At 41.1% G+C, this 23,548-nt stretch overlaps 1 protein-coding gene across 3 annotated transcripts in view; it reads right to left on the bottom strand.

The window, feature by feature from the left end:
• Window positions 1-7,453: 7,453 nt before the first annotated feature.
• The window catches only part of LONRF1 (LON peptidase N-terminal domain and ring finger 1), a 39,458-nt gene continuing 23,363 nt past the window's right edge, over window positions 7,454-23,548 (bottom strand). For 2 of the 3 annotated variants that reach the window (XM_070068512.1, XM_008274063.4), the window contains exons 7-12: window positions 23,200-23,314; window positions 19,587-19,708; window positions 16,933-17,091; window positions 16,656-16,818; window positions 12,000-12,152; window positions 7,454-8,792 (exon numbers count right to left, since the gene is read on the bottom strand). In XM_070068512.1, coding sequence (XP_069924613.1) covers window positions 8,634-8,792; window positions 12,000-12,152; window positions 16,656-16,818; window positions 16,933-17,091; window positions 19,587-19,708; window positions 23,200-23,314 — 871 coding nt within the window. In that variant the 3' untranslated portion in view covers window positions 7,454-8,633. The other variant, XM_070068511.1, reaches the window with a different exon arrangement.

Here is a 23,548-nt window from a genome sequence, read left to right as displayed (position 1 = left end):
AGAGACAGAGAGAGACAGAGAGAGAGAGAGAGAGGAAGGGAGGAGAGATGGAAGGGAAGGAAGGGAGAGATAGATGAGGGATCTCATGTGCACAGGCCTGAGAAAAGAATGGTGACCAAATGCTCTCCCAGAGGGGTCGGTGCTGTGACGCAGTGGGTTAAAGCCCTGGCCTGCAGCGCCAGCATCCTATATGGGTGCCTGCTCAAGTCTCAGCTGCTCCACTTCCAATCCAGCTTCCTGTTGATGTGCCTGGGAGAGCAGCAGAGGATGCCCATCTTTTTTTTTTTTTTTTAAAGGCTCTGCCAGAGCGACCACCTGGCACAGAGACCTCTGCATCCTCACACAGAAAACACTTCCGCAGGGACGGCTGTCCAGCACCGCCTGCTTAACCTTGGACTGACACCACCTGGTCATGGATCCCTGCAGCCGAGCGCTACTGTTGCAAAATATCTTACATAATTGTATTCAATTTACCCTTAAAAACTTCTCCTTGTCTCGACCTCCTTGAATACACACATAGAGTAACTTACTATGGTATGTACATTCTTTTTGTATTATTTTCAATTACATGAAAGGCAGAGTGACAAAACCTTCTCCCAACCCCCCACCAACCACACACACACATAACACAGAGTGGGGACCTAGAGAGAAACAGAGACAGAGATCTTCCATCACTGGTTCACTCACCAAACGCCTGCAAGAGCCAGGGTGGGGCGAGACCAAACCCAGGAGCCAGGAACCCTATCCAGGTCTCCCACATAGGTGGCAGGGGCCCGAGTATTTGAGCCATTATCCACTGCTTCCCAAGTTGCATGTTAGAAGGGAGCTGGCTCAGGAGTAGAGCAGCCAGGAGTTGAACCAGAACTGTGACATGAGAGGAAGGTAGAGCAAGCGGCAGCTTCGCCCACGGTGCCACAATGCCCCCCACAAACACCCATTCCTATAATAACACTACTCCTATAAAAATTGATTGATTTTTGGAGACTCTATGTTTACTATTTAAAATGTATCCAGTTAATGCCAACTTGAACAGCTAGGCAACATCAGGTCAGATTTTTTTTAAACAGAGCTTAAAAAAAACTTTTAAAATTTATTTATTTTCATCTTATTTGAAAGATAGACAGAAATAGAGAGAGACAGTGAGAGAGCTTCCATCCACTGGTTCACCCTCAAGATGCCCACATATGCCAGCAGCTGAGCCAGGCTGAGGCCAGGATCTCCCACATGGAGGGCAGGGACCCAAGTACGTGAATGATTCCTTGCAGTCTCTCAGGTCACATTAGCAGGAAGCTGGATCAGAAGCAGAGGAGCCAGGACTCAAGCCGGTACTCCGATAACTGATGCACACATCCCAGGAGGCATTTTAACCACTGCACTGAACACTTGTCCCTGTTGAGATTTGTTTAAAACTCCAGGTTGCATAGCATAGAAATGCCTCCACTTCAGGCACTTCTGTATCCCTATCATTCCTAAGCATGCTTATTTAGTGAAAAAAAAAAAAAAAGCCCACCTTGGAGCCAGCACTGTGGCTTAGTGGGTAAAGCCACCGCTTGCAGTGCCAGCATCCTGTATGGGCGCCGGTTCAAGTCCCAGCTGTTCCACTTCCGATCCAGCTCTGTACTATGGCCTGGGGAAATGGTAGATAACCCAAGGCCTTGGACCCCTGTAGCCATATGGGAAGACCCGGAAGAAGCTCCTGGCTCCTGGCTTCAGATTGGCCCAGCTCCAGCCACTGCAGCCATCTGGAGAGTGAAGAGCAAATAGAAAACCTCTCTCCCTGCCTCTGCCTCTCTGTAACTCTGCGTTTCAAATAAATAAATAAATAAATCTTAAAAAAAAAGCTCACCTTAAGAGCTTCATTGTCACAGATTTTGATTATAGTCATTTGAGTATCTCTTAGTCTGTTGCATATTTTGTACAGCCTCTAATCTCCATTTTGAAGAGGAAATTGAAGCTCACATGTACTGAAAGACTTACCCAAACCCCAACAACTAGTTTGAAAGGGAGTCAGAATTTAAACTTCATTCTTTGAGTACCTCCGTTGTCACTAAAGTAATATCCTCTGAGATGTAGCAACACGGAGTAATAACATGTGAACCCCACGTGACGTAAAGATGGCAGCCCTATCAAGTCAGTTCATACCCATCACACAAAAAAATTAACCTTATTCTGAGAATACTTTCATGGGGCCGGCGCTGTGGCACAGTAGGTTAATTCTCCGCCTGCAGCGCCAGCATCCCAGATAGGCACTGGTTCTAGTCCCAGCTGCTCCTCTTCTGATCTGGCTCTCTGCTGTGGCCTGGGAGAGCAGTGGAGGATGGCCCAGATGCTTGGGCCCCTGCACTCGCCTGGGAGACTGGGAAGAAGCTCTTGGCTCCTGGCTTTGGATTGGCGTAGCTCCAGCCATTGCAACCATTTGGGGAGTGAGCCAACGAAGGGAAGACCTTTCTCTCCGTCTCTCCCTCTCACTGTCTGCAGCTCTACCTCTCAAATAAATAAATAAAATCTTAAAAAAAAAAAACCTTTTATTCCCATGGTTTAAGTTACTCAACAGTAGAAAAGGTTTTGGCTTTGACTCCTCTTCCTATTTCCTATTGTTGGCCACTAAAGGGATGATACTGAGTAGTTTGAGGACATTTTTAAGGTCCCGCTGAATCATGTGTTCCCATTTTACTGTTTCCAGTAACCTTTGCATGTATCAATTATAAGGAAATGTATCATTGTAACTGCAGTGTTCAGAAAGGCTTATTTGCTTCTCAGATTTCAGAACCCAAGAGTGATGTGGTTGAAGACAGCACTTTAGCGATACATGACTGCCTTTCTTTACAAGAGAGACACTCAGGATCGCTAAAGAAAAATACATGTGTTGTCAATCTTACTGATTTCATTTTTGAATAGAACCATCTACTCTTTAACTGTATGCATACAGTAGGTAATTGCCATATGATTAGTTTAAGGTTTATTTATTTATTTGAAAGGCAGAGTTATAAAGAGGCAGAGGTAGACACAGAGAGAGAGGTCTTCCATCCACTGGTTCACTCCCCAGATGGCTGTAATGGCTGGAGCTGGGCCAATCAGAAGCCAGGTGCCTGGAGCTTCTTCTGAGTCTCCTACGTGGGTGCAGGGGCCCAAGGACGTGAGCCATCTTCTGCTTTCCCAGGCCAGAGCAGAGAGCTGGATTGGAAGTGGAGCAGCCTGGACTCAAACCAGCGCACATGTGGGATGCCGGCACTGAAGGCGGCGGCTTTACCCACTAGGCCCCAGCCCGGACCCCTGATGACAGTTCTGAACTGCACACTTTCACACGTAAGTCTCCAGTGATTCTTGCTGCCTGAATAATACTTCAGTGTCTTCTGTTTGTCACCTCTCATAGTGGGCATTGCTTATGTCTAAGTTTTTGCTGTTCTAGAGACTGAAAAGAACACAGTATCATCATATATATGCAATTAAAAAATTATCCCCTTAAGGGTATTTCTCCAATACTGAATTAGGTTAAAAAGACTATGAACATTGTAATGATCCTTGATAAATACCAGCTATAATATTATTTTCCAGAAATATTATCAATTTATTTTGCTCCCCAAAATAAAGGGCAGTCCTAATACCTAATACCTAAATACCTAATTCCTCAGCTGTAGGACCCCACAGAGGTCCCGCCCGATGTCCGGGGTCCTGGTCAGATCCTTCCGGCAGCTGATTTACGACTTGGGTGGCAGTCGTGGGGCCGGCACACCCAGGTTTAGAGCCAGTTCCGCCACACATTGGGCATGCAATCCCCTGACCAATTATTGCACCACTTAGTGATTTTGGTTCCGAATCTGTACGAGGACACTACTTCCTAAGATTTCTCCCAACGATTAAATGACCCCTACCATATTGGAAATTAAGCATATATTCTGTTGAAATTAAGCCTATTTTCTTTTCAATATCCTAATCGTGATCACCACAATATGCTCCCTTCCCCCCAGGTAATAATCTCTAAGGACAGATTTAATTTTGGTGAAAAGCCTAAAGCTCCTTGGAGGCAGGTCTGCAAGAGAATTCATTTACTACATATCTACAAAACATATTAACAATTTAAAAATACTGGCATTTAAACATCATCTTAGGAGGAAAATTGGTATCATTGAGCCAGTCATATCATTGCTGGTCAATGCTGGAAACTAAATTATTGCTATTTTGTCCTCGAGCTACCTGTTTAAGTTTGCCTTATTTTTTCCCCTCAAATGTAGTATTTCATTATTCTTGAGCTCTGAGGAAATTACTTGTATTATTTATTTGGCCTTCTATTATCAAAAAACTAGATGTGTAGCCAGCGCTGCGGCTCACTTGCTAATCCTCCTCCTGCAGCGCTGGCACCCCAGGTTCTAGTCCCGGTCAGGGCGCTGGATTCTGTCCTGGTTGCCCCTCTTCCAGGCCAGCTCTCTGCTGTGGCCCGGGAGTGCAGTGGAGGATGGCCCAAGTCCCTGGGCCCTGCACCCCATGGGAGACCAGGAGAAGCACCTGGCTCCTGGCTTCGGATCGGCGCAGCGCGCCAGCCATAGCGGCCATTTGGGGGGTGAACCAATGGAAGGAAGACCTTTGTCTCTCTCTCTCACTAACTCTGCCTGTCAAAAACAAAAACAAAACAAAACAAAGCAAAACAAACAAAAAAACCCAAAAACACTAGATGTGCAAACTGTGAATCAGGGCCCATGTTGTGGCCCAGCAAGTTAAGCTGCTACCTGAGCACTGTTCTGAATCCCAGCTGCCCCACTTCCAGTCCAGCCTCCTGCTGATTCACCTGAGAAAGCAGAAGAGGATGGCTCAAGTGCTTGGGCCCTTGCACCCACCTGGGAGACCTGAATATAATTCCAGTGCTTTAGTCTGGTCCAGTCCTAGCCTTTGCGACATTTGGGGAGTGAATCACTAGATGGAAAATTTCTCTCTCTCTCTGATGTTCTTTCAAATAACTCCTTGGGGTGGGGGTGGGGGGAAGGAACCTTTGAATCAATTCTCCATGCCTCCGTCTTTCTCTCCTTCTGGCTCTTCTGATTTCTCCATTGTTCTGGAAAGAACCCCAATCTAACCCTCTGCCCCACTGATCCATCCCTTATCTGCATCCATTCTCCTACTCAACTTACCTACCCAGCTTCTTTCCTTGATCCACTCACTAATTCAATAAAATTTTTATTGAATGCTTCTATGGTAACAGGGCTGAGGAACATCGAGAGAGAGAGAAATATGAGTCTTCCATCTGCTGATTTATTCCCCAAATGTCTGCAACAGTCAGAGAGAGCTCTCAGACCAAAGCCAGGAGTCAAGGACGTGGGTGGCAGGAGCCCAAGCACTTGGGACATCTGCCACTGCTTTCCCAGGTGCATCAGCAGGGAGTTGGATCAGAAGGGAAGCAGCCAGGACTCCAACAGGCACTCTGACATGGGACGCTGGTGTCATCATTGTGGTCTTGCACTCCAACATGGGACATTGGTGTCACTGTTGAGGCTTAATCCATCGCACCACGAAGCTGACCCAAGGAACATTTTTATTCTTCAGTCTCTTTAGGGAACAGCAACATCTTCAAATCTGACATTCAGTTCTCATCTAGGATGCTCTTCCCTCAAATGTCTAGGGTCCCACTGAATACTCATCTCCGTTGTCTGGGATCAATCATTCGGGGTTTGGTTTTGTCAAAGGTAGCCTGCCTCTGCAGACCATGGGGAACTCTGGGATATGCTGCCCGATGAGGCAGGCCACTACCTTCCTCCCTGCACATGAGGGCTCCCCATCTCCCTGGAGAGCTGTACCTATTGAAGATTTCCTGAATCTTCCCTGGCTCAAGACCCACACTCAACGCATTGGCCTGAGAACAATGGCTGTTGCTCCCCACGGCTCAGTCTAAGCTGGGGAGAGGGTTAAATGACCCAGCCTTGCCCAGAACAGCTATACCAGAGTGTCAAGATCTTCTTGAGAAGTTTGGGGGTTCTCTGTGGCTACTGGCTTTTGATCTGCGCTCTTGTTTCTGCAAAGCCATGCTTCCCTCACATCACACTGAATTCCTCAAGAACTCAGGAATTCCTGCAAAGCATTAACCATTTGAGAGATTTTTGGTTTCACAATGCCATTCTATTTGATTTTCTTCAGTGTCACTTTTTTTTTTTTTTAATTTGGGAAGGAAATGAAGCCAAAGGTTTTTTGCTTTCTAAACATGGACCTTAAATTTGTCGAAACTATTAAACAACAGTCACAATTCTCAGGAGAGGGCTTTTGTGCTTAATGTGGTCACTTCTCTTAAGTGCCACGGCAAAGTGCAAGGAGAGTGCTCTGGAGACCAGAGTGAAGGCAACCACACTGTGCTGCGAACAGGAACATGTCGAGACAGATGTGTAAGAGGGGTAGCAGCTGGCTACCTGGGCTTGAACTGCTGTATTCATGATGGAACTTAGGTGCTAGCAAGAAAAACACCTATCAGATTCTTTTGCTGTTTCTTTTTTTTTTTGGGGGGGGGGGGGGGATGTTATATGGAAGGTGCAGTAAGAAAAAAGCTTCCAGAGAATTTTTTAAAATCCACAGACAGATTATCACAAAATTAGGGTCAAATGAAAATACCCATTAGTTTACATATACACGGAAACCACTGAACCCCATCTATATATGTGTGCACACACACAGACAGGATACACTGACGATATGGATTTGGCAGCAGGAGACTCCTACTGCCACCTAATATTCTTTGAGAACTATACAGGTTGCCTCATTCATACTATACCAAAGCACTGTTAACTGGCATTTGGTGGCTTTTTATTACAATCAAAAACCCAACACCTCTGAAACCACCGATAAGATACTTGTGAGGAGTGGCCCATTCTTCAGATGTTTTCTGCAGAACTTCTGAACAGATTCTTAATTAGCATAATTGCAGGGGCAAGGGTGGTCCTCTGGATTGTCATTTTTGAACTCATTTTTTATTTAAAAAAATTCAATATTAAAAGATATTTATATCCGGAAAATCATTTGTGGAAGCAGTCATGTCTATGTCACAAGGGGAATCTCCAGTGAGTTTAGCACGTATGGAGGAACACCGTCATCCTCAGGTCACACCAAATGATCAACTTAAAAGCCAGCCTGCCACAGATTTACTGAACTCTGAGTCCAGCTTGGTTGCCTTGGCAGACCCAGACCAGACGATTTCACAGGCTTTGTACTGACCAGTGGACTGGACGTTCCCCACCCCTGCGTGAGATGTGGATTTTTCAAAGGTTGAAAAAGTGTGCTTTCGAGGATAGTTCTAGGGCCTTTCAAAGTCTCCTGAAGGCACTGTGTTCTCTGCTCCAAAAATAACCAAAAGCATTTTATGACCACAGCATCTGTCTCGTGTCACCACAGAATGAACAAAATGCGCGTGTTCTTTGCTAAATGCAGTTTGATTCTTCTACTGAATTTTTTACACTGTCCTAAATATTAAGAAAAAATATTATTATGAATTTAGCTTTTATTCAAAATTAAATAAGCAAAAGCAAAAATTGTAAGAAACTTTTACAAATTACTTACATAAAAGAAAGTTAATAGGGACAGTCACAACTTTGCAACAAATAATTACAAAAGTATCTAGGGCAGCGTGAATATAAACCATGTCACAGCATGGTGATCTAGCTGTGATGTGAATAAGGCATAACTAACATTTGCACCAAGACCAGAATTAAAAAATAAAACACACTTTAAAAGCTTAGTTCTACATTAAGCTTCTTCTCCTCTTCCAGATCCTTAGTGGGTTTATACTATGTAATTTTTTAAACAAACACATCATGTCAAACTATAAATTACATAGATGGGCAGTTAACATGAAAAGCCCCCTAAAATGCACAAAATAACTGGTACTGAATTGAGTTCTCCATTTACCTTTATGTACAATTAAATGTAAACCATATTTTCACAGTTTTAAGTGTTGTATGAATAGATGCACAGTACCATGTCAGGTTTGCAATTGTTCCTGAAAACTGGCTCTAGGTTCTGCACCCAGTGCCTGGCGGCCACTGGGATACAAATATTTACATAAATAAGAAACTGTGTCAGAGTCAATGGTCAAGACAGTTCAGCAAGAGCAGTATTTCCAACAAGGGATGACACTCGATGTCGTATGGTACATACTTGTGCAAATATAAGCATTAGGACAGACAGATCTGAGGCAAATTCAATCTGCAAACACTTGTGTCACCATTGTTGTAAACTTGGACAATAAATGACCCTCGGCAAGTTCTGCTCTCTATGGCTTTTTTTTTTCTTTTAAAATTTTAAAGCCAGAGAAAATGCACACAACCCCCACACATACACGCACGCACACACACACCCACACACCCACACACACACATACATACAGAGTTTTTATCTCATTTTAGAATAGGGTACATAGTGCAACTTCATCACAACATAGAGGTTGAACACACTTCAGTGCGTGTTTTCCTGTGCAGGTTCTTAGTGGTCTAAATCCTAGTTGAAGGTATTCATTTGCAGAACCACATGATTCAGGAGGTTGAAAGAAAAAAAAAGTTTCGTTACATTTCTCAAACCAGCACTGGATGTGCAAAGGCAGCGGACAATCTGGCCGTCAACACAGCCAGATCAGGGTAACTTCGAAGTAAGATCCAAGCAGTGGGTTACTTAGATTGGTCTCTAGAAAAATAGGTCAGTATATGCTGAATCTTTGTCAACCGTTCTTTCAAAGACTTCATTGACAACACTGACAGCTGGTATCGGGGATCTACAGGAAGAACTGCAAGAAGCCACCAACACCATGCAGGTCCATTAGGGGTTGCCTGAGAACAATCAACAGTTTACAGTATTAATAAAACAAGTGCAAACATAACAACACTGACACACCACCAAAAAGCTACTACTTAGCACTTTGAGATGTAGCAGGTCCTATCTCAAATTCCCTTAACAATCATGTAAGGTAGGCTATTATTCTGCTCATACACACTGAAGACACTTAGAAATGTAATACAAATTGCCCAAGATCTCTAGACTCCTGTGTGCAGAGTCAAGATTCAAAGCCAGACCCGACTCCACAGACAACACCCTTTCCCCTGTACAGTACTGCCTCAAAGCAGGGCTTCCTGAGCTCAGGCTACTGACACAGATAATCCCTTGGTGGTGTGGGGCTGTCCTGTGCACTGTGGCACACTCAGTAGCATCTCTGACCACTACCCACTAGATGCAAGGAGCACCTCTCCAGGTGTGCTAGCCAAAAATTTCTCTAGAGAGTGCCAAATGTCCTGTGGTGTAAAAGCACCCTTAGTTAAGAACTGTCTTCTTAAAATATGTATTTAAAGCATTAAAAAAGTTAATTGATACTTTAAAATTTCTTCAAAGAATTATAAAATCCTAAAGAAAAATACAAAAAAAAGGGGTGTCTCTGTTTCTTTTACTTTGAAAATAAACATACCTCTAGCAATAGGGTCCCTCTGATGGTACAGGGACTGACTACTGGATACAGAAAGAACTATAGCTCTTGGTCAGTCATTTTGCAGAATCAAGATGCAGTCAGGAAAGCTAAGGCAGTAGTTCCACAGTCCAGAAATGAAGGGTTTAATGAAGGGTGCAGAACTAGGAAATCTACATAAGCAAATTTATAAGCCATCCTACTACATATTGAAGTGCTTTTCATTGGCCCTGAAAAATGGAGCTTCAGAATGACAAATAAAGCTATGCTGGCACTGATCTAAATAAGCTTCCCTTAGGACCAGATTTTATTTCTACATAGTATATTATCTGTTCTCAATTCATTCTGTATTGCAGTAGTGTCAGAAACAACATTTCCCAGAGTTCCCTACCCTGTATGGTTCCAAGTTAGACTTGACCAACATGAGGCACTCTTGTGAGAGCCAGAAATTGGAAGAGAAGCTATTCTCCAGAGACTTTGCAAAGCATGGACAGCAGTTTTCCAGAGAATTCTTGAAAACCACCTGCAGCAAGGCTGCAGACTGATACACTGGTGGAAACTCCCCAGGATCTCTAAAACCATAGCAGCTCCCCGGCAAGCTCTCGAGAACCGTCAGACAGAGACGGAATATCAGACAGAGGTCTGTGCACAGACTCCTGGACCCTGCTGGAGACAACATCACCTGCACCCACCCAGCTCTTCCAGTGTGTATGAACTGTGCACCCTTCATTAAACATTTTGTTCCTGGACTGTGGAATGACTGCCTTAGTGTTCCTGACTGAATCTTGATTTATAGAGGATGACTGACAGGGAGCAATGGTAGACAGCTGGGTGATAAAAGACGAGGGTGGTGAAGGTCATGGGAAAGTAATGCTGGCTTTTTCTAGAAGCTATTTTTAATGCTTAAAATTTACTCATTCAATTTCGTTCTTGTCAGAGCCTATTTTTGTCATGTTTAATCAGCACCAGGTAGCCAGAATAAAACAAATGTGTGGCGACTGATAATACGCTAGATACAGAATGAGCACTGTACTCAATATGGAGATGGTCTTATGCTGAAATTTCAAGTTTAAGTGAAGGATTCAACTGGGATTCAGCCAGATTTTAAACAACTTTGGCAATCAGAATGAGAGACAGTATGGTTCACAATGAGATCTATTATCTCTCCATTTTCATCTACCTACTTGAAGCTATTCCTTTACGAAATCTATCACTTTCTGATCACAAACACTATGCGAGTCAGGATGCTCAGGTCTGAAAGTGAGTGCTTTGATGAGTCTATAACCAGAGTTCCCAGCACAGCAGCCCTTCTTTCATGCCTTCTTCACTGCCTTCTACACAGATCTGCTTGTACAGAAAGTGCTTGATACACGGTAATTAAATTAAGCTCAATGTAAACTCCAAGTATCTGTGAAAGACCATTAAAAAAAAAGTTTCAGGAGGAGTGAAGTATTAAATATGAAGACACAGAAAATGGATTGAGAGGCTATGGAGTAGAATATTGGTAATAAAATGAGACATGAAAAAAATACACCTGTTTTAAAACTGTATTTATTTGAGAGGCACAGACACAGAGAGAGTTTCCTTACGCTGGGACACTCCCCAAGTGGCTGAAACAGCTGAGGTGGGGAGGAGCCAGAGCTGAGAGTCAGAAACTCAACCCAGGTATTCCACATAAATGGCAGGAAGCCAACTGCTTGAGCTACCACTGCTGCCGCCTAAGGGACATGGGTAGGAAGCTGGAGTCAAGAACCACAGCCTTGTATGTAACTGAGGTATTCTAATGTGGAACACAGGCATCTGAACCACTGAACACCCACTCCCAGAGACAAATGACTTTTTTGTGTATGCAAGATGATATATCTCTCAACTGTTAAAGAATAACAGCAACAGCTGACTGGCTCCAAGGTGTGAAGGTATGGTTTTCTCACAGTCACAGCTGACTAGATGGTTATGTCCCACTATAAATTCCTTATTGTTCCTTCCAGAAAATGGTCAGTTAAGGACTTTCTCCCCATGCAGCGCTGCCTCCCACAGGTATCTGAGCTGACATCTGTTTCCTAGCTATGTGAAATGTAATGGACATCACCATTCTGGAGAATAAGGCCATGATCCTGAAGGCAGGAAGCCAATGGAAATGCTGCACAAAAAGGCAAATGCGCGGTAGCATTTGGCCTACAGTTAAGATGCCACTTGGGACATCCACTCCCATACTGGAGTGTCTGGGTCTGAGTCCTGGCTCTACTCCCAATCCCAGCTGCCTGCTGATGGACACCCTGGAAGCAGCTGGTGACGGCTAAAGTATTTGGGTTGCTACCACCCAGGTGGGAGATCCAGATTACATTCCCATATCCTGACTTTGGTTTGGCCCAGCCCTAGCTGCTGCAGTCATTTAGGGTGGGAAGCAGTAGGTGGGAGAATTCTTTCTTATTGTGTGTGTGTGCGTGTGTATCTATCTATCTATCTATCTATCTCTCAAAATAAATACTTTTAAAGGCAATTGGAAGTTAAATTTAAAAATCTACTAATCTGGGCTTACAAAAAAGAGAGACCTTTGGAAGCAATATCAAAGTCATCTTACCTGAAGGTTTTCCTCCCTCTCAGGCATTGATCCAAAGTGCTGAAGAATTTGGCTTCGAAATCTGTCTCTTAAATTCTGAAACCAGCTGCAGGCTTGAGAGTACACCAAATCATGAAGCTCTCTGAGGTTCTTTATTTCATCTTCATTTTCAACCTGGAAAGAAAATAGGCAATGAGACTTCTGTGTCTAATTTCCCCCGTCCATATCACTAATCCTATAGAAATGCCAACAAGTCTCAGAAGAACTGGGAGGCTCTTTTTCCACGCAGAATTATTACAGTATGTTCTTACACTATAATAGCACATATTTCTGCTTCACATAGATAATGTGCCAAACTGAAGAAACATGGCATGGCCTGACCTCCACAAGCCTTGCTAACTTAGCAGTGTAATACTGTAGAATCCTACTTAACAGCCCCCAGAGTGGGAGGGCTAAGATTGACAGTGAGTTTTGGTCCAAAGGTCTTCAGAAATTTGGAATTCTGTTTGCCTTTTTAAAGCAGTGCAGAAGAAAGTAGAATGCAGTTGCTGCAATACAAGGAAAGATGGAGCATCAGGATGCAGACATGGCAGAGCGTGAATATCAGGAGAACAGGTAAAATTACAGCTTTAACCAGGAAAACTAAGTTAGAGCACAACCACAATCAAAAAAGAGCAACAAATAACTTCGCACACGAATCCAGTAAGTCAACAGCTAGCAGATAAATTGCACAACAATCAACTTCTGCTGAAAAGTCCCAGGACTGTGGCTACCTGTACAACCTCTTGGAGCACCCTTTCAACTGCTGGGCCACCAAGCTGCCAATATAAAATTAAATGCTTCAGTCCTCCAGCTGAGATCCACAAAAGTAGTGCCACAGAACACAGGCGGGAAGGTCTAACATTAACACACCCTTGTACATTGATTTCCCTAACACACGTGTACTCCGCTTGCTACGTGCTGGGCAGTGCTTGGCTGTACATACATTAACTCATCTGAGCAAATACCAGGCCTGACTCAGCCACTCATACTTCAAGCATGACTAATACAAAAACAACAAAGGGATTCTAAAAACATCTTGAAATATAAAAGCTAAGACTATAGCACATCAGAGACAAAAGAACATTTATTTTAGAAGATTTAAAATGACAATTAAAATTAAACTTTAAAAACCATCTGCATTCTGTTCAATAACATGAATGTTGAACTCTTTGGTTAAAAGGTAAATTTTGTGGCCTCCTTTCAATGGAAGAGCCATCTTCCAGTAATTCATCAAGATGATAGACACAAAGACAAGGAGAGGTACTGACACACGTTCTCCGGGCCTTTTAGAGAACACAGGAGTCATTCCTTTGGCCACATAGATGTGCACCTACAAGAAAGCTTATATTGTAGACAGCAGGAAATAGGTACTGTTCAAAAAGGAGTGCCCCAGAAATGTTACCATGGCAAAACTGCAAGAGTCCACAACGTTACCCAACATGCTGTTAGCATTGTAAACAAAAAAGTTAAGGGTAAGATTCTTGCCAAGAGAATTAATGTCCATATTGAGTATATTAAGCACTCTTAAGAGCCATGATAGCTTCCTGAAATGTGTGAAGGAAAATGATCAGAAAAAGAAGGAAACCAAAGAGAAAGGCAACTGGTTTCAACTAAAGACCCAGCCTGCTCCACCCAGGAAAGCTCCATTTGTCAGAACCACTGAAAAGGGGCATGAGCTGCTGGAACCCATTCCCTAAGAATTTATGGCATAGTAAGTATAATTTAAAAATAAAAAACCTCTAAATTATAAAAAATGTTAAATTTAATGTTTTACAAGTTTTACCACAACAGAAACAAATTTTGAAAAGGTAGAAAAGACATGTAATTGAAGAATCTTTGTCTTGGAAAGACAATACAATATATGGGCCCCTACTACATTACACTGGACTGGACCTGAGCAAGAAATAAATTTAATGACTTAGGTCACTAAAAAAGAAAAAAGAAGTATCTGCTTTTACACACTCAAAAAATTCAAGGAAGTAAACTGTGGGACCTACAAAGCAAGGACGACAAGAATCATAACCCTGAGACGGAAAAAGTAGCCAGCAAAGAAAGCAGGTAAACATTTTCAAAACTTTTAAAAGTTATGAATTTTACTAACTTGTAATTTCATAAGTAACAGAAAACAGAATGATTATAATAAGAAAAAACACTGACATAAAAAATATTTTGAGACACTGTTTCAGAATGAACAAAAAAATCACATGGATGAAGACACTAGAGAGAGAAAAAATTGCTAGACATTCGTAAGAACACAAAGACATAGAGAACTCAGATTTCAAATCTGTAATGCATCCAATATGCTATTCTATCATATCATATATATATATATATATATATATATATGAGGGTATTTTCAAGGAGTTCATTGAAAATGTATATTATGAAAAAACTATGCATGGATGTCAATTGCATCAAAATAAATTTATTTTTTGAGTTTTCCATAAACTTTTCGAAGTCCCCTCATGTGTATTGTGTGTACATACGTGCACATAAATGTGTACAAGGGGGTCTTCAAAAAAGTTCATAGAAAATGTGTACTATGAAAAAACTAGCACAGATTTAAAAAAATTTTTGCACCAAAATAAGCTTATTTTTAAATTCTACTTTACATGAACTTTATTTTTCTTTTTTTGACAGACAGAGTGAGAGAGAGAGACAGAGAGAAAGATCTTCCTTTTTCTGTTGGTTCACCCCCCCCCCCCCCCCCCCGAAATGGCCGCTACAGCCAGCACGCCGACCTGAAGCCAAAAGCCAGGTGCTTCCTCCTGGTCTCCGTGCAGGTGCAGAGCCCAAGCACTTGGGCCATCTGCATTGCCTTCCCAGGCCACAGCAGAGAGCTGGACTGGAAGAGGGGCAACCGAGACAGAATCCGGCGCCCCAACCGGGACTAGAACCCAGGGTGCTGGAGGCCGAGGATTAGCCAAGTGAGCCGCAGTGCCAGCCTCCATGATCTTTTTTGAAGTATCTATGTGTATGTATATGTGTGTGTGTGTGTGTGTGTGAATGTGAGACAGAGATGTATATATTTGGCCACATACCCAAGGGATTTTGTCATCAAAACCAACAACATGAATATAATTAATATATATAATTACACATATAATTATATAATAAGGTAATGTAAATTTACCAAGAACTAAAGTGATTATCAGTTTAACAAAGAACAATGCCTTTAGCAAATGAATTCATTAACCAGTCCTAAGGCATACACTATGTTAATAAACTCAAAGTTTCAATTCACACAATACTTTTGGCATGCTGCACAAAGCACAGTATCCTCACCTCTTCTTTATGATATGACAAGCAATGTGAAGCTAATCAAGTTGATCAGCAGATAGGCAATATGGTATAATGATAAAGCTCAGAACATGGAGCCAGAGAGTTGGCTTTAAGTCATTTTTGTGATATACCCATAGGATCTTGGGCAAAGTGATGAATACTTGAACCATACTTTCCTCATCTGCTAATTCACAGAACTGTGAAAATTCAATGAACTAATGCTTATGAAATGCCCAGTGTCAATACTTGATAAATATTGACTGTGATGACGGGTTGATCAGTGAACAATGATAGTATAAGATATATATTTTCTAATAGAGCCCTGCCAAAAGAAACTGTCTTCCATTTGATATTTGATATCACAAGTTGTTTTTGTGACACCTAAACTAACTGCATTTGCTGAATTATTTTAGAAACATCAAAAGGCCCACATTAACCCTATCCAAGAAATAATAACCCCATTCTGGTAAGATTTCACCAATATATCTACTGACAATTCTGTATCAGTGAAGCCCGAGAGTTTTAATTTAACACGTAACTGTATTTTATCAGTAAGGCTATCTTGGGCACAAGAACACTCTTAATACACAAAAATAATTCCACAAGGATTTTATGTATTTACCTTTAGATCAAATTTTAATCTGCTGATTATATTAGCTTTGACTATTAATAAATTCAAAAAGCAGAGCAGACATTAGCAATCTTTAAAAATGTACATGGGTTGACAGTTCACCTTAGTCAGTGGCTATTGTTAAGGACCTACTGTGCATATATACACACGTACATGCGTAAATATGTTCATGTGCATTGTACACACCATGCTGGTTATTAAGTCTCTAGAAAAGAAGACCTAGATTCCTTCTCCCAGGTTCTCTTATAATATATAATGACTTAAGAGCAAGAAGAAAAAGGTAACTTGAGGGCAGGCATTTGGTGCAGTCCATAAGATACTGCTTGGGACACACATTTCATACTGGAGAACCTGGGCGTGAGTCTTGGTTTTCACTTCTAGCTTCCTGCTAATGTGCACTCTGAAAGGCAGCAGGTGATAACCCAAGTACTTGAGACCCTTCCACCCATGTGGGAGACCTGGATTGAGTTCCAGGCTCCTGGCTTTGGCCTGACTCAGCCCCGGCTGTTGCAGGCATTTGGGAGAGAACCAGCAAATAAGAGCTCTCTCTCTGTCCCTCTGCCTTTCAAATAAAATGAAAATAAATACCTACTTTTTAAAAAACAAAACAGTAACTTGTAGCTAATTCTCCCAACTATCAATGATCAGGGTCTAACAGAAAGAACTGATTCATATGCCTAGAAAACACCAATCTGTGTGCTGTGAAAGAACATTTTTCATACCTTAACATCTTCCAGATATTCAATGTCTGCAGTGCAATAGCCATCTTTCATTCCTCTTTTTAAAACCCTAAACCTCTTTCCTCCAACTGTATCAACCACAGACCTTCCATCAGGCAAGAAATGCACATTTCTAATTTGTAACATACAACCATAATCTGCAAAACTGAAAGAAAAACTTCGATTAGTATCAAGAGTTCAAACACAATCATGCAAATCTCATCCCTATTCAAAGAAAGTTCCTAAAGAAATACAACTATGTAATTCACAAACAGCATACCTATTTTGTGTATCACTGACACACATCCCAAACTGTTTGGTTCCAGTCTGTATACTTCTTCGAATCATCAGTCTGTATCTTGGCTCAAATACATGAAGAGGGCAAGGCACAGTGGGGTAGGCCATAGTGCAAACAAATATGGGAACATTCTTGGTCAAGCTGAAGGAGAAAAAGCCTCATTATTTTACATCAGAACATACAAGAACAACAAGTGAAGGTTCCAACAATACTCAATTAATGTAAAACAAAAAGAAATCAGTTCTAAATAAGGTTACTGTAATTCCTGTCAAGAACAAGATTCAATCTCCCATCTACTAAGTTCAAATTGATGCAATATTCATATATAAAATCTGCCACATTTTATTTATAAAAGTGTGAATTTTGAGATGCCAGGTTATTACATAGAACTGTTTCTTTATGACTCAAAAGGGAATTGACTATAACTAATATTTATATTAAGAACCTGTTTCAAATACTTATAAAATATGACCAAGTTAATGTCTTTTATCCATAAAACATTCATAGTCATATTTAGATGACAATTAGAAAAAGTGAGCTCCCACAACAGAAAAAAAAAACAACTAAAAATTCGTAGGCAGTAAAATATTTTCACACTATCAAAAGTAATTCAACAAGACGACATTTCCTCCACATAACTAAAATGATATACCATTTTTCATTGCCAGAAAAGTAGAAAGTAAGAGAGAGATAAAGGCAACAAATAGTTTTAGCAAGAGTGTAAGAAAAACTGGCAGTGTGGAAGGCATGGTAGAACAGTACAACCACGATTAAGAAGAATTTGGCTATATACATCAAAAACTTAAAAGATATTCATGTTCTTTGAACCAGTAGGTTTACTTTTAGAAATAATTCTGTAAGTACTACATGAGTATTCACATAGCACTGTGGGTAGCAGCCAAAACTTGGAAGCATAAAGAGGCTAGTAAATAAATTATAGCATAGCCATAAAATGGAATACAGTCATGCATTGCTTAATGACAGGGGTGTTCTGGAAAACGCGTCATTAGGCAATTTCGTCTTTGTGCAAACATCACACAGTGTACCTACACAAACTAAGGCAGCCAAGATGTCACCAGGCGATAGTCTTACAGGATCCCTGTTGTACCAGGGTCTACCATCAACTGAAACCTTGTTATGTGGTACAGGACTATATAGCGTTTCCATTAAACGATGATGTGTATAATACTGACTTAGGAAAGAGATTCTATCAGTGAGAAGAGAAAGTTATACAATATGAATAATATGATCCCAACTTTTAAATATTTTATATAGTGTATATAAAACTTACTTATAGAAAGTCTGGAAGGATATAGGCTAAGAGTAAATTCCTTCAGGTTGCAGATGGCTTTCTTTTCCTACTTATTTATGTTTTTTATTTTTTCTTTAAAATCACAAATTACTTATGTAAACATAGTACTTAATAAAACCATATTTAAAACATGTATTAACAAAACAGCCCTGTGCGTGAGCATCAAGACTCCCCCTCATTTCCCTCCCCAATTCAGTTTTCCTCAGTTCCTACTTCATCTGTCCTTGGCTTATACCACTCTGCTGTGGGCGGTCTGGCAGGACCATTAGGTTTTGAGATTACAAATGCATAAATGCAGCTGTCTTAAATCTAGCTTTCTAAGTGCTGGCCAAAAAGGTTCGTCATCCTCACATCAGAATAGTTTCCATCATAAAATCACGCAATGAAATATCAATTCATGGGAAGCCAAATCCATATCAAATTTGTAAAATGAGGTTTGGAAATCTTTCCTCTATTCAAGGCCACTGGCCCACTGAAGACATCTGAAGGACATACTGAGAAAAAAAGTCTGGAAGCACAATGTTTTTAGAAAGTGAGAAACAAAATATTGAATTTGTGCTTTGAAAAAGAATGGAAGAAAAAAGTTGCTAACATTACAATTTTGTTCTTTAGTGTGTTCAGTTAGAATAAAGTTAGAGAAACAGAGTTAAGAAGCTAAAAACCTGTAAAAGAAATTTAAAGAGCCCCAAGTGCTTGGCCAAAGAGGGAAGAACGATAAGGGCAAGAAAGGGAGAACAGTCCCAGACAAACCCACAGGAAGCAGAGCCAGGCCTGCCGGACTCCAGTTAGTTACCACGTCCTCTCATGGTGGCAGGTACTACTACCCTCGGGGGCTCTACTCCCCTGACACTAACTCAGTTCTGCTCCCTGGCAGGAATGTTATAAAGTGCATGTTTGGTCCCTAGGTCACCCCTTCCAGTTTCAATCTCAGGTCTCAAGGTTTCTAAGATGCCCCTGCAAATCTTTAGCTGGGTAAAAATCTCCTGGTCCTGTTTGCACAGCCTTCCTCGCCCCTGCACCACACATGAGAGCTGCTCTCACCAACACCACGCCTTTCCAGGTCCACCTCCATGCCCCATTCCACTGCCTGATGTAGCCACAGAAAATCCTCCCCCACCTCAAATACTGCTTCAGCCCAGAAAGCCAAGGCAATAACACCTTAGCCAACATCTGGATGACACCAGAAGAACTTTACTAAAATTCTGTCTTGTGAGGACAGGGGAAGCTGCCCAGCTCTGACCAGACTGAGTTAAATAAGAAGGCTCCTCTTCAGTATTTTAAAGGTAGGGTTAGAGTGTGATTGACTTTATGAGAAGAAACTTACTGTGAGAGTTCAGCAGTTTCTTCATCATATATTTTTTTTCTCTCAGACAGTTCATCAGGTAGATACTTCACTATTAATTCTTCCAACAGCTGTGTGACACAGTACCTCCTATCTGCTAGATACTAAAAGACAATATGATTTTACATTCCAGTAGTTGTTTTCCTACAGTATAAAACAGGCAAAACAATTGAACTAATATATGTTAAAGCCTTTATTACATTTGTATACAGTTGATTCTGAATTAGTGTAAGTAGTGAGAGGGAACATTGCAATGGACGAAGCTAGGCGAGCAGACCTGTCAGAGGCTCTGCTCAACAGCATTAACGTGGCAACTCGAACCAAGCACTGTATGAAGGAACTGACCAGATTCCTCCTCAGTAGAAGCCCTGCCCCTGCCATCTCCCACAGTAAAGGCTGGCTTCCATCTGACAGCTCATGGGTACTGAAACTACCACTTGCATGGGGAAACAAAAAGATGGGGAACAAAGAAAAGAATGCATCTGCCTTATTGAAGAAAATCAACACCGCTTTGTTCCCAGTTTCAGAGGCAGTCTCCAGATAACTCTCCTTCCAGATTCTCCTTCCACTGTCACCTGCTATCATTCAGACCCTTAAGAAGACAGGGCTTTTTCTGTACGATCCCTCCACCTTCACTTCTACAAAATGATACATTGGCACTACTTCCTAAATACTCTAGACAACTGTGGTCCTTGTGCATTTATGCAACATTGTTTATTCTAATTGATAAAAGCCATTGGTGTCATTCCTGCCTATGCAAAGCCTATCCTTCAAAGTCTGGCTCCAATGTTACCTTTCTCATAAAGTCGTCTATTTTTTTGTCTCCCTAGAACCCCATATTTTACTACATGAAAGGCATATTCTATTCCCTGTACTGTATTTTACTGATATGGAGATATTACATTTCTAAAATTAAACTCAAAATTGCTTAGGGCCAGGGGCCAGGCCAGTGTGTACGCCGAACCTTGTACAAAGAAAAGTACCCAATCCATACTCACTTCATAAAAGTAGTGAGGAAAAACTCTTGGGAGACAATCACAAGATAAAGAGAAGCCATACTTTAAACTAGATGGCCAGCAAAACAAGGGTTTTTATCATTATCCTGTGAAGAGTAGATGAGAAAGTGGGAGAGGTGGGGAAGGTTTACAGCGGTGTTTTCACACTTCAGCGTGAATGAGGGCTGTTAAAATGCAGTTTGTTGAGACCCACCCCAGAGTTTCTGAGAGAGTAACTGGCAATTTGTATTTCTAACAGATTTTTGGGGGGGAACAGATGCTGCTGGCTAGGACCTTGCCTTTAGAAAGTGAATTACACTTTGGAGAAAGGTACCCTAGAGCAGGGTGCTTAAAATTTGTTATAAAATTAATCAAATCTCAAATATTATGAAAGCAATCCTACTACCATTTCCCTTAATTTATTAAAAATGTTTCAGAATTCATAAGTAGGTAATGAAATTTGGGGAAGCTCAACCTGTGTAACATTTCAGGGGTGCTAGGTAACCTGGCAATTGGTTTTCAGGACTTTATTAAAAAGACTATTGATCCAGTAATTCACCTCCCAAGAATTTAACCTAAACATGCATATGATCATTAATTTTAAATGATGGTCATAAAAGTATGATATACAAAAAAACAGAGAACCAAACAGCTTATATATGTAACAACACAGAAATGGTTAAAACACTGAAGTACTGTGCTGCTGTAAAAATCATCTTTCAGATATCTTTAAATGGAAAAAAATGAGTAAAATAAAAGGACAAATAGGAAAAATATAGCTGTAGGGCATACCAACATTATTTAATTATGTGTTGCTATATTATATACATTCAGATTTGACAAATTAAATAACATGTCTTCAAAGTTGGACACAAGATAAACATTTTAAACAGTATGTTCGTTACATTTTCAAAAAGTATGCTTAATATATTTTTCTTCCATTTCCAAACATCTTAAAAGATGAAATATTTCTAAATTAAAGCAATGAGTCTAATACTTTATCTGAAAAAAAGCATAATAATTAAACTAAACAGCAACTAAGAAGCCTGTTTGTTTGTTTGTTTGTTTGTTTTTTTTGGACAGGCAGAGTGGACAGTGAGAGAAAGAGACAGAGAGAAAGGTCTTCCTTTGCCGTTGGTTCACCCTCCAATGGCTGCCGCGGCCGGCACGCTGCAGCCAGCATACCATGCTGATCCGAAGCCAGGAGCCAGGTGCTTCTCCTGGTCTCCCTTGGGGTGCAGGGCCCAAGCACCTGGGCCATCCTCCACTGCACTCCCTGGCCACAGCAGAGAGCTGGCCTGGAAGAGGGGCAACCGGGACAGAATCTGGCACCCTGACCGGGACTAGAACCCGGTGTGCCGGCGCCGCAAGGTGGAGGATTAGCCTAGTGAGCCGCGGCGCCAGCCGAGAAGCCAGTTAAAATAGCACATTGAAAATTCTTCATCTGAAAATACTGAGCATATTAGTTGAAAGTGTAACTAGCAAAGTGTTTACGAATAAGCTTACGCTTTCTTACTCTATGAACACTCTGTGGGTGTGTCTGTGTGTGTATATACACACTTATCAGCTTGTTCTATTTGTACATTTGACACGTAACGATACCTATGCTATTACAATTATCTGTACAGAGCTATGTTTTCTATACAGGAAATAACTTTACAGTTATTTACATTCAAATTTACATTCAAAATGGTTTTCTTAATTTTTATTCTTATTTGTTAAGAGGTTTTTCTGTAGACAATCCTGTCAGAGATGGAATCCCTTTCCCAGTCTGCAATTGCCGTTCCACATCCTAAGGCTGCAGCCCCACCTCAGAAGATTTCCAGTCACTCCAGCATGACTGACAGGGTGCTGTCTTCCCAGCAGTAACAGACAATACCCACTGAGACCTGGCAGCTTTTCCATCACGGAGTATTAGCACTCATCACTGACTAGGAGTAGGGGTAGGGAAGCGGTGCCTTTCTCTCTGTCCAGTCTGCCACTTTGTAGAGCTGCACTGCCCGGTGTGGGAGCTACTAAGTCACATGTTCTCACTTAAGTTTAAGTTAATTAAACAAAATTTGAAATACAATTTCTCAGTCAAACTGACCACAGTTCAAGTGCTTAATATCCACGTGTGGCTATTGACTACCACATTGGAAAGTAAAGATGGAGAACATTTCCATCCTGCAGTAGGTTCTACAGGATGGAGTTGTTTACAGAGTGAAGAGAACTGGAATAGGCCTCACACGCAGCCTATTATTGAGAGTGGGAGGCAGGGTAGTAGCATTCTGTCAACACTATTGTCATTAAAACTGAGCCTATCCCGACTAGGTAACTACCCCTTTATTAAAAATTATTATTATAAGAAATTACATTATAAAAAACTGAGTGCAAGGGGTTTGGCCTCTAGGACCTATCTTCTTTCCTTTACTCTCTCATTCTCATTTTTCTCCAACATGACAATATGAGTAATAGACTATTACCCTGTTTGGTCATTCAGCATATATATAATTCATTCTGAACATAAAAACGTTTCTTTGTATGGCTGACAATAAATCAAACTACGTTGCCAAATTCAAGACCAATAAACAGATATATATAAGTATACAAATGCTTACCTCTTTTAAGCTTTCTTTGCAAAGGGGACAATATGGTGTATGATCTAAACAACGCTCAAGACAATTCTTACAGAACGAATGTCCACACGGGGTTGTCACTGGCTCAAAAAACAACCTGAAATCAACCAAAATACATATTAGCTTTCACATTAAACTATCAATCGGAAAAGTTTGAATTAATGATAATTAATGTTAATTCAAGGAGGCAGTAGGAGGGCTGGCAGACTGCCCTGATTAATGCAATAGCCACTGAACGTATGTGGCAGTATATGCAAAATACACACCAGATCTCAAAGAGTATAAAATACATTATTAATAATTAGCTGGCTTTTTCACAGCCTTTATATTT

Source organism: Oryctolagus cuniculus, chromosome 2, assembly GCF_964237555.1.
Source record: "Oryctolagus cuniculus chromosome 2, mOryCun1.1, whole genome shotgun sequence".
NCBI classification, from domain to species: domain Eukaryota; kingdom Metazoa; phylum Chordata; class Mammalia; order Lagomorpha; family Leporidae; genus Oryctolagus; species Oryctolagus cuniculus.
This window is presented reverse-complemented; position numbering and strand designations above follow the sequence as displayed.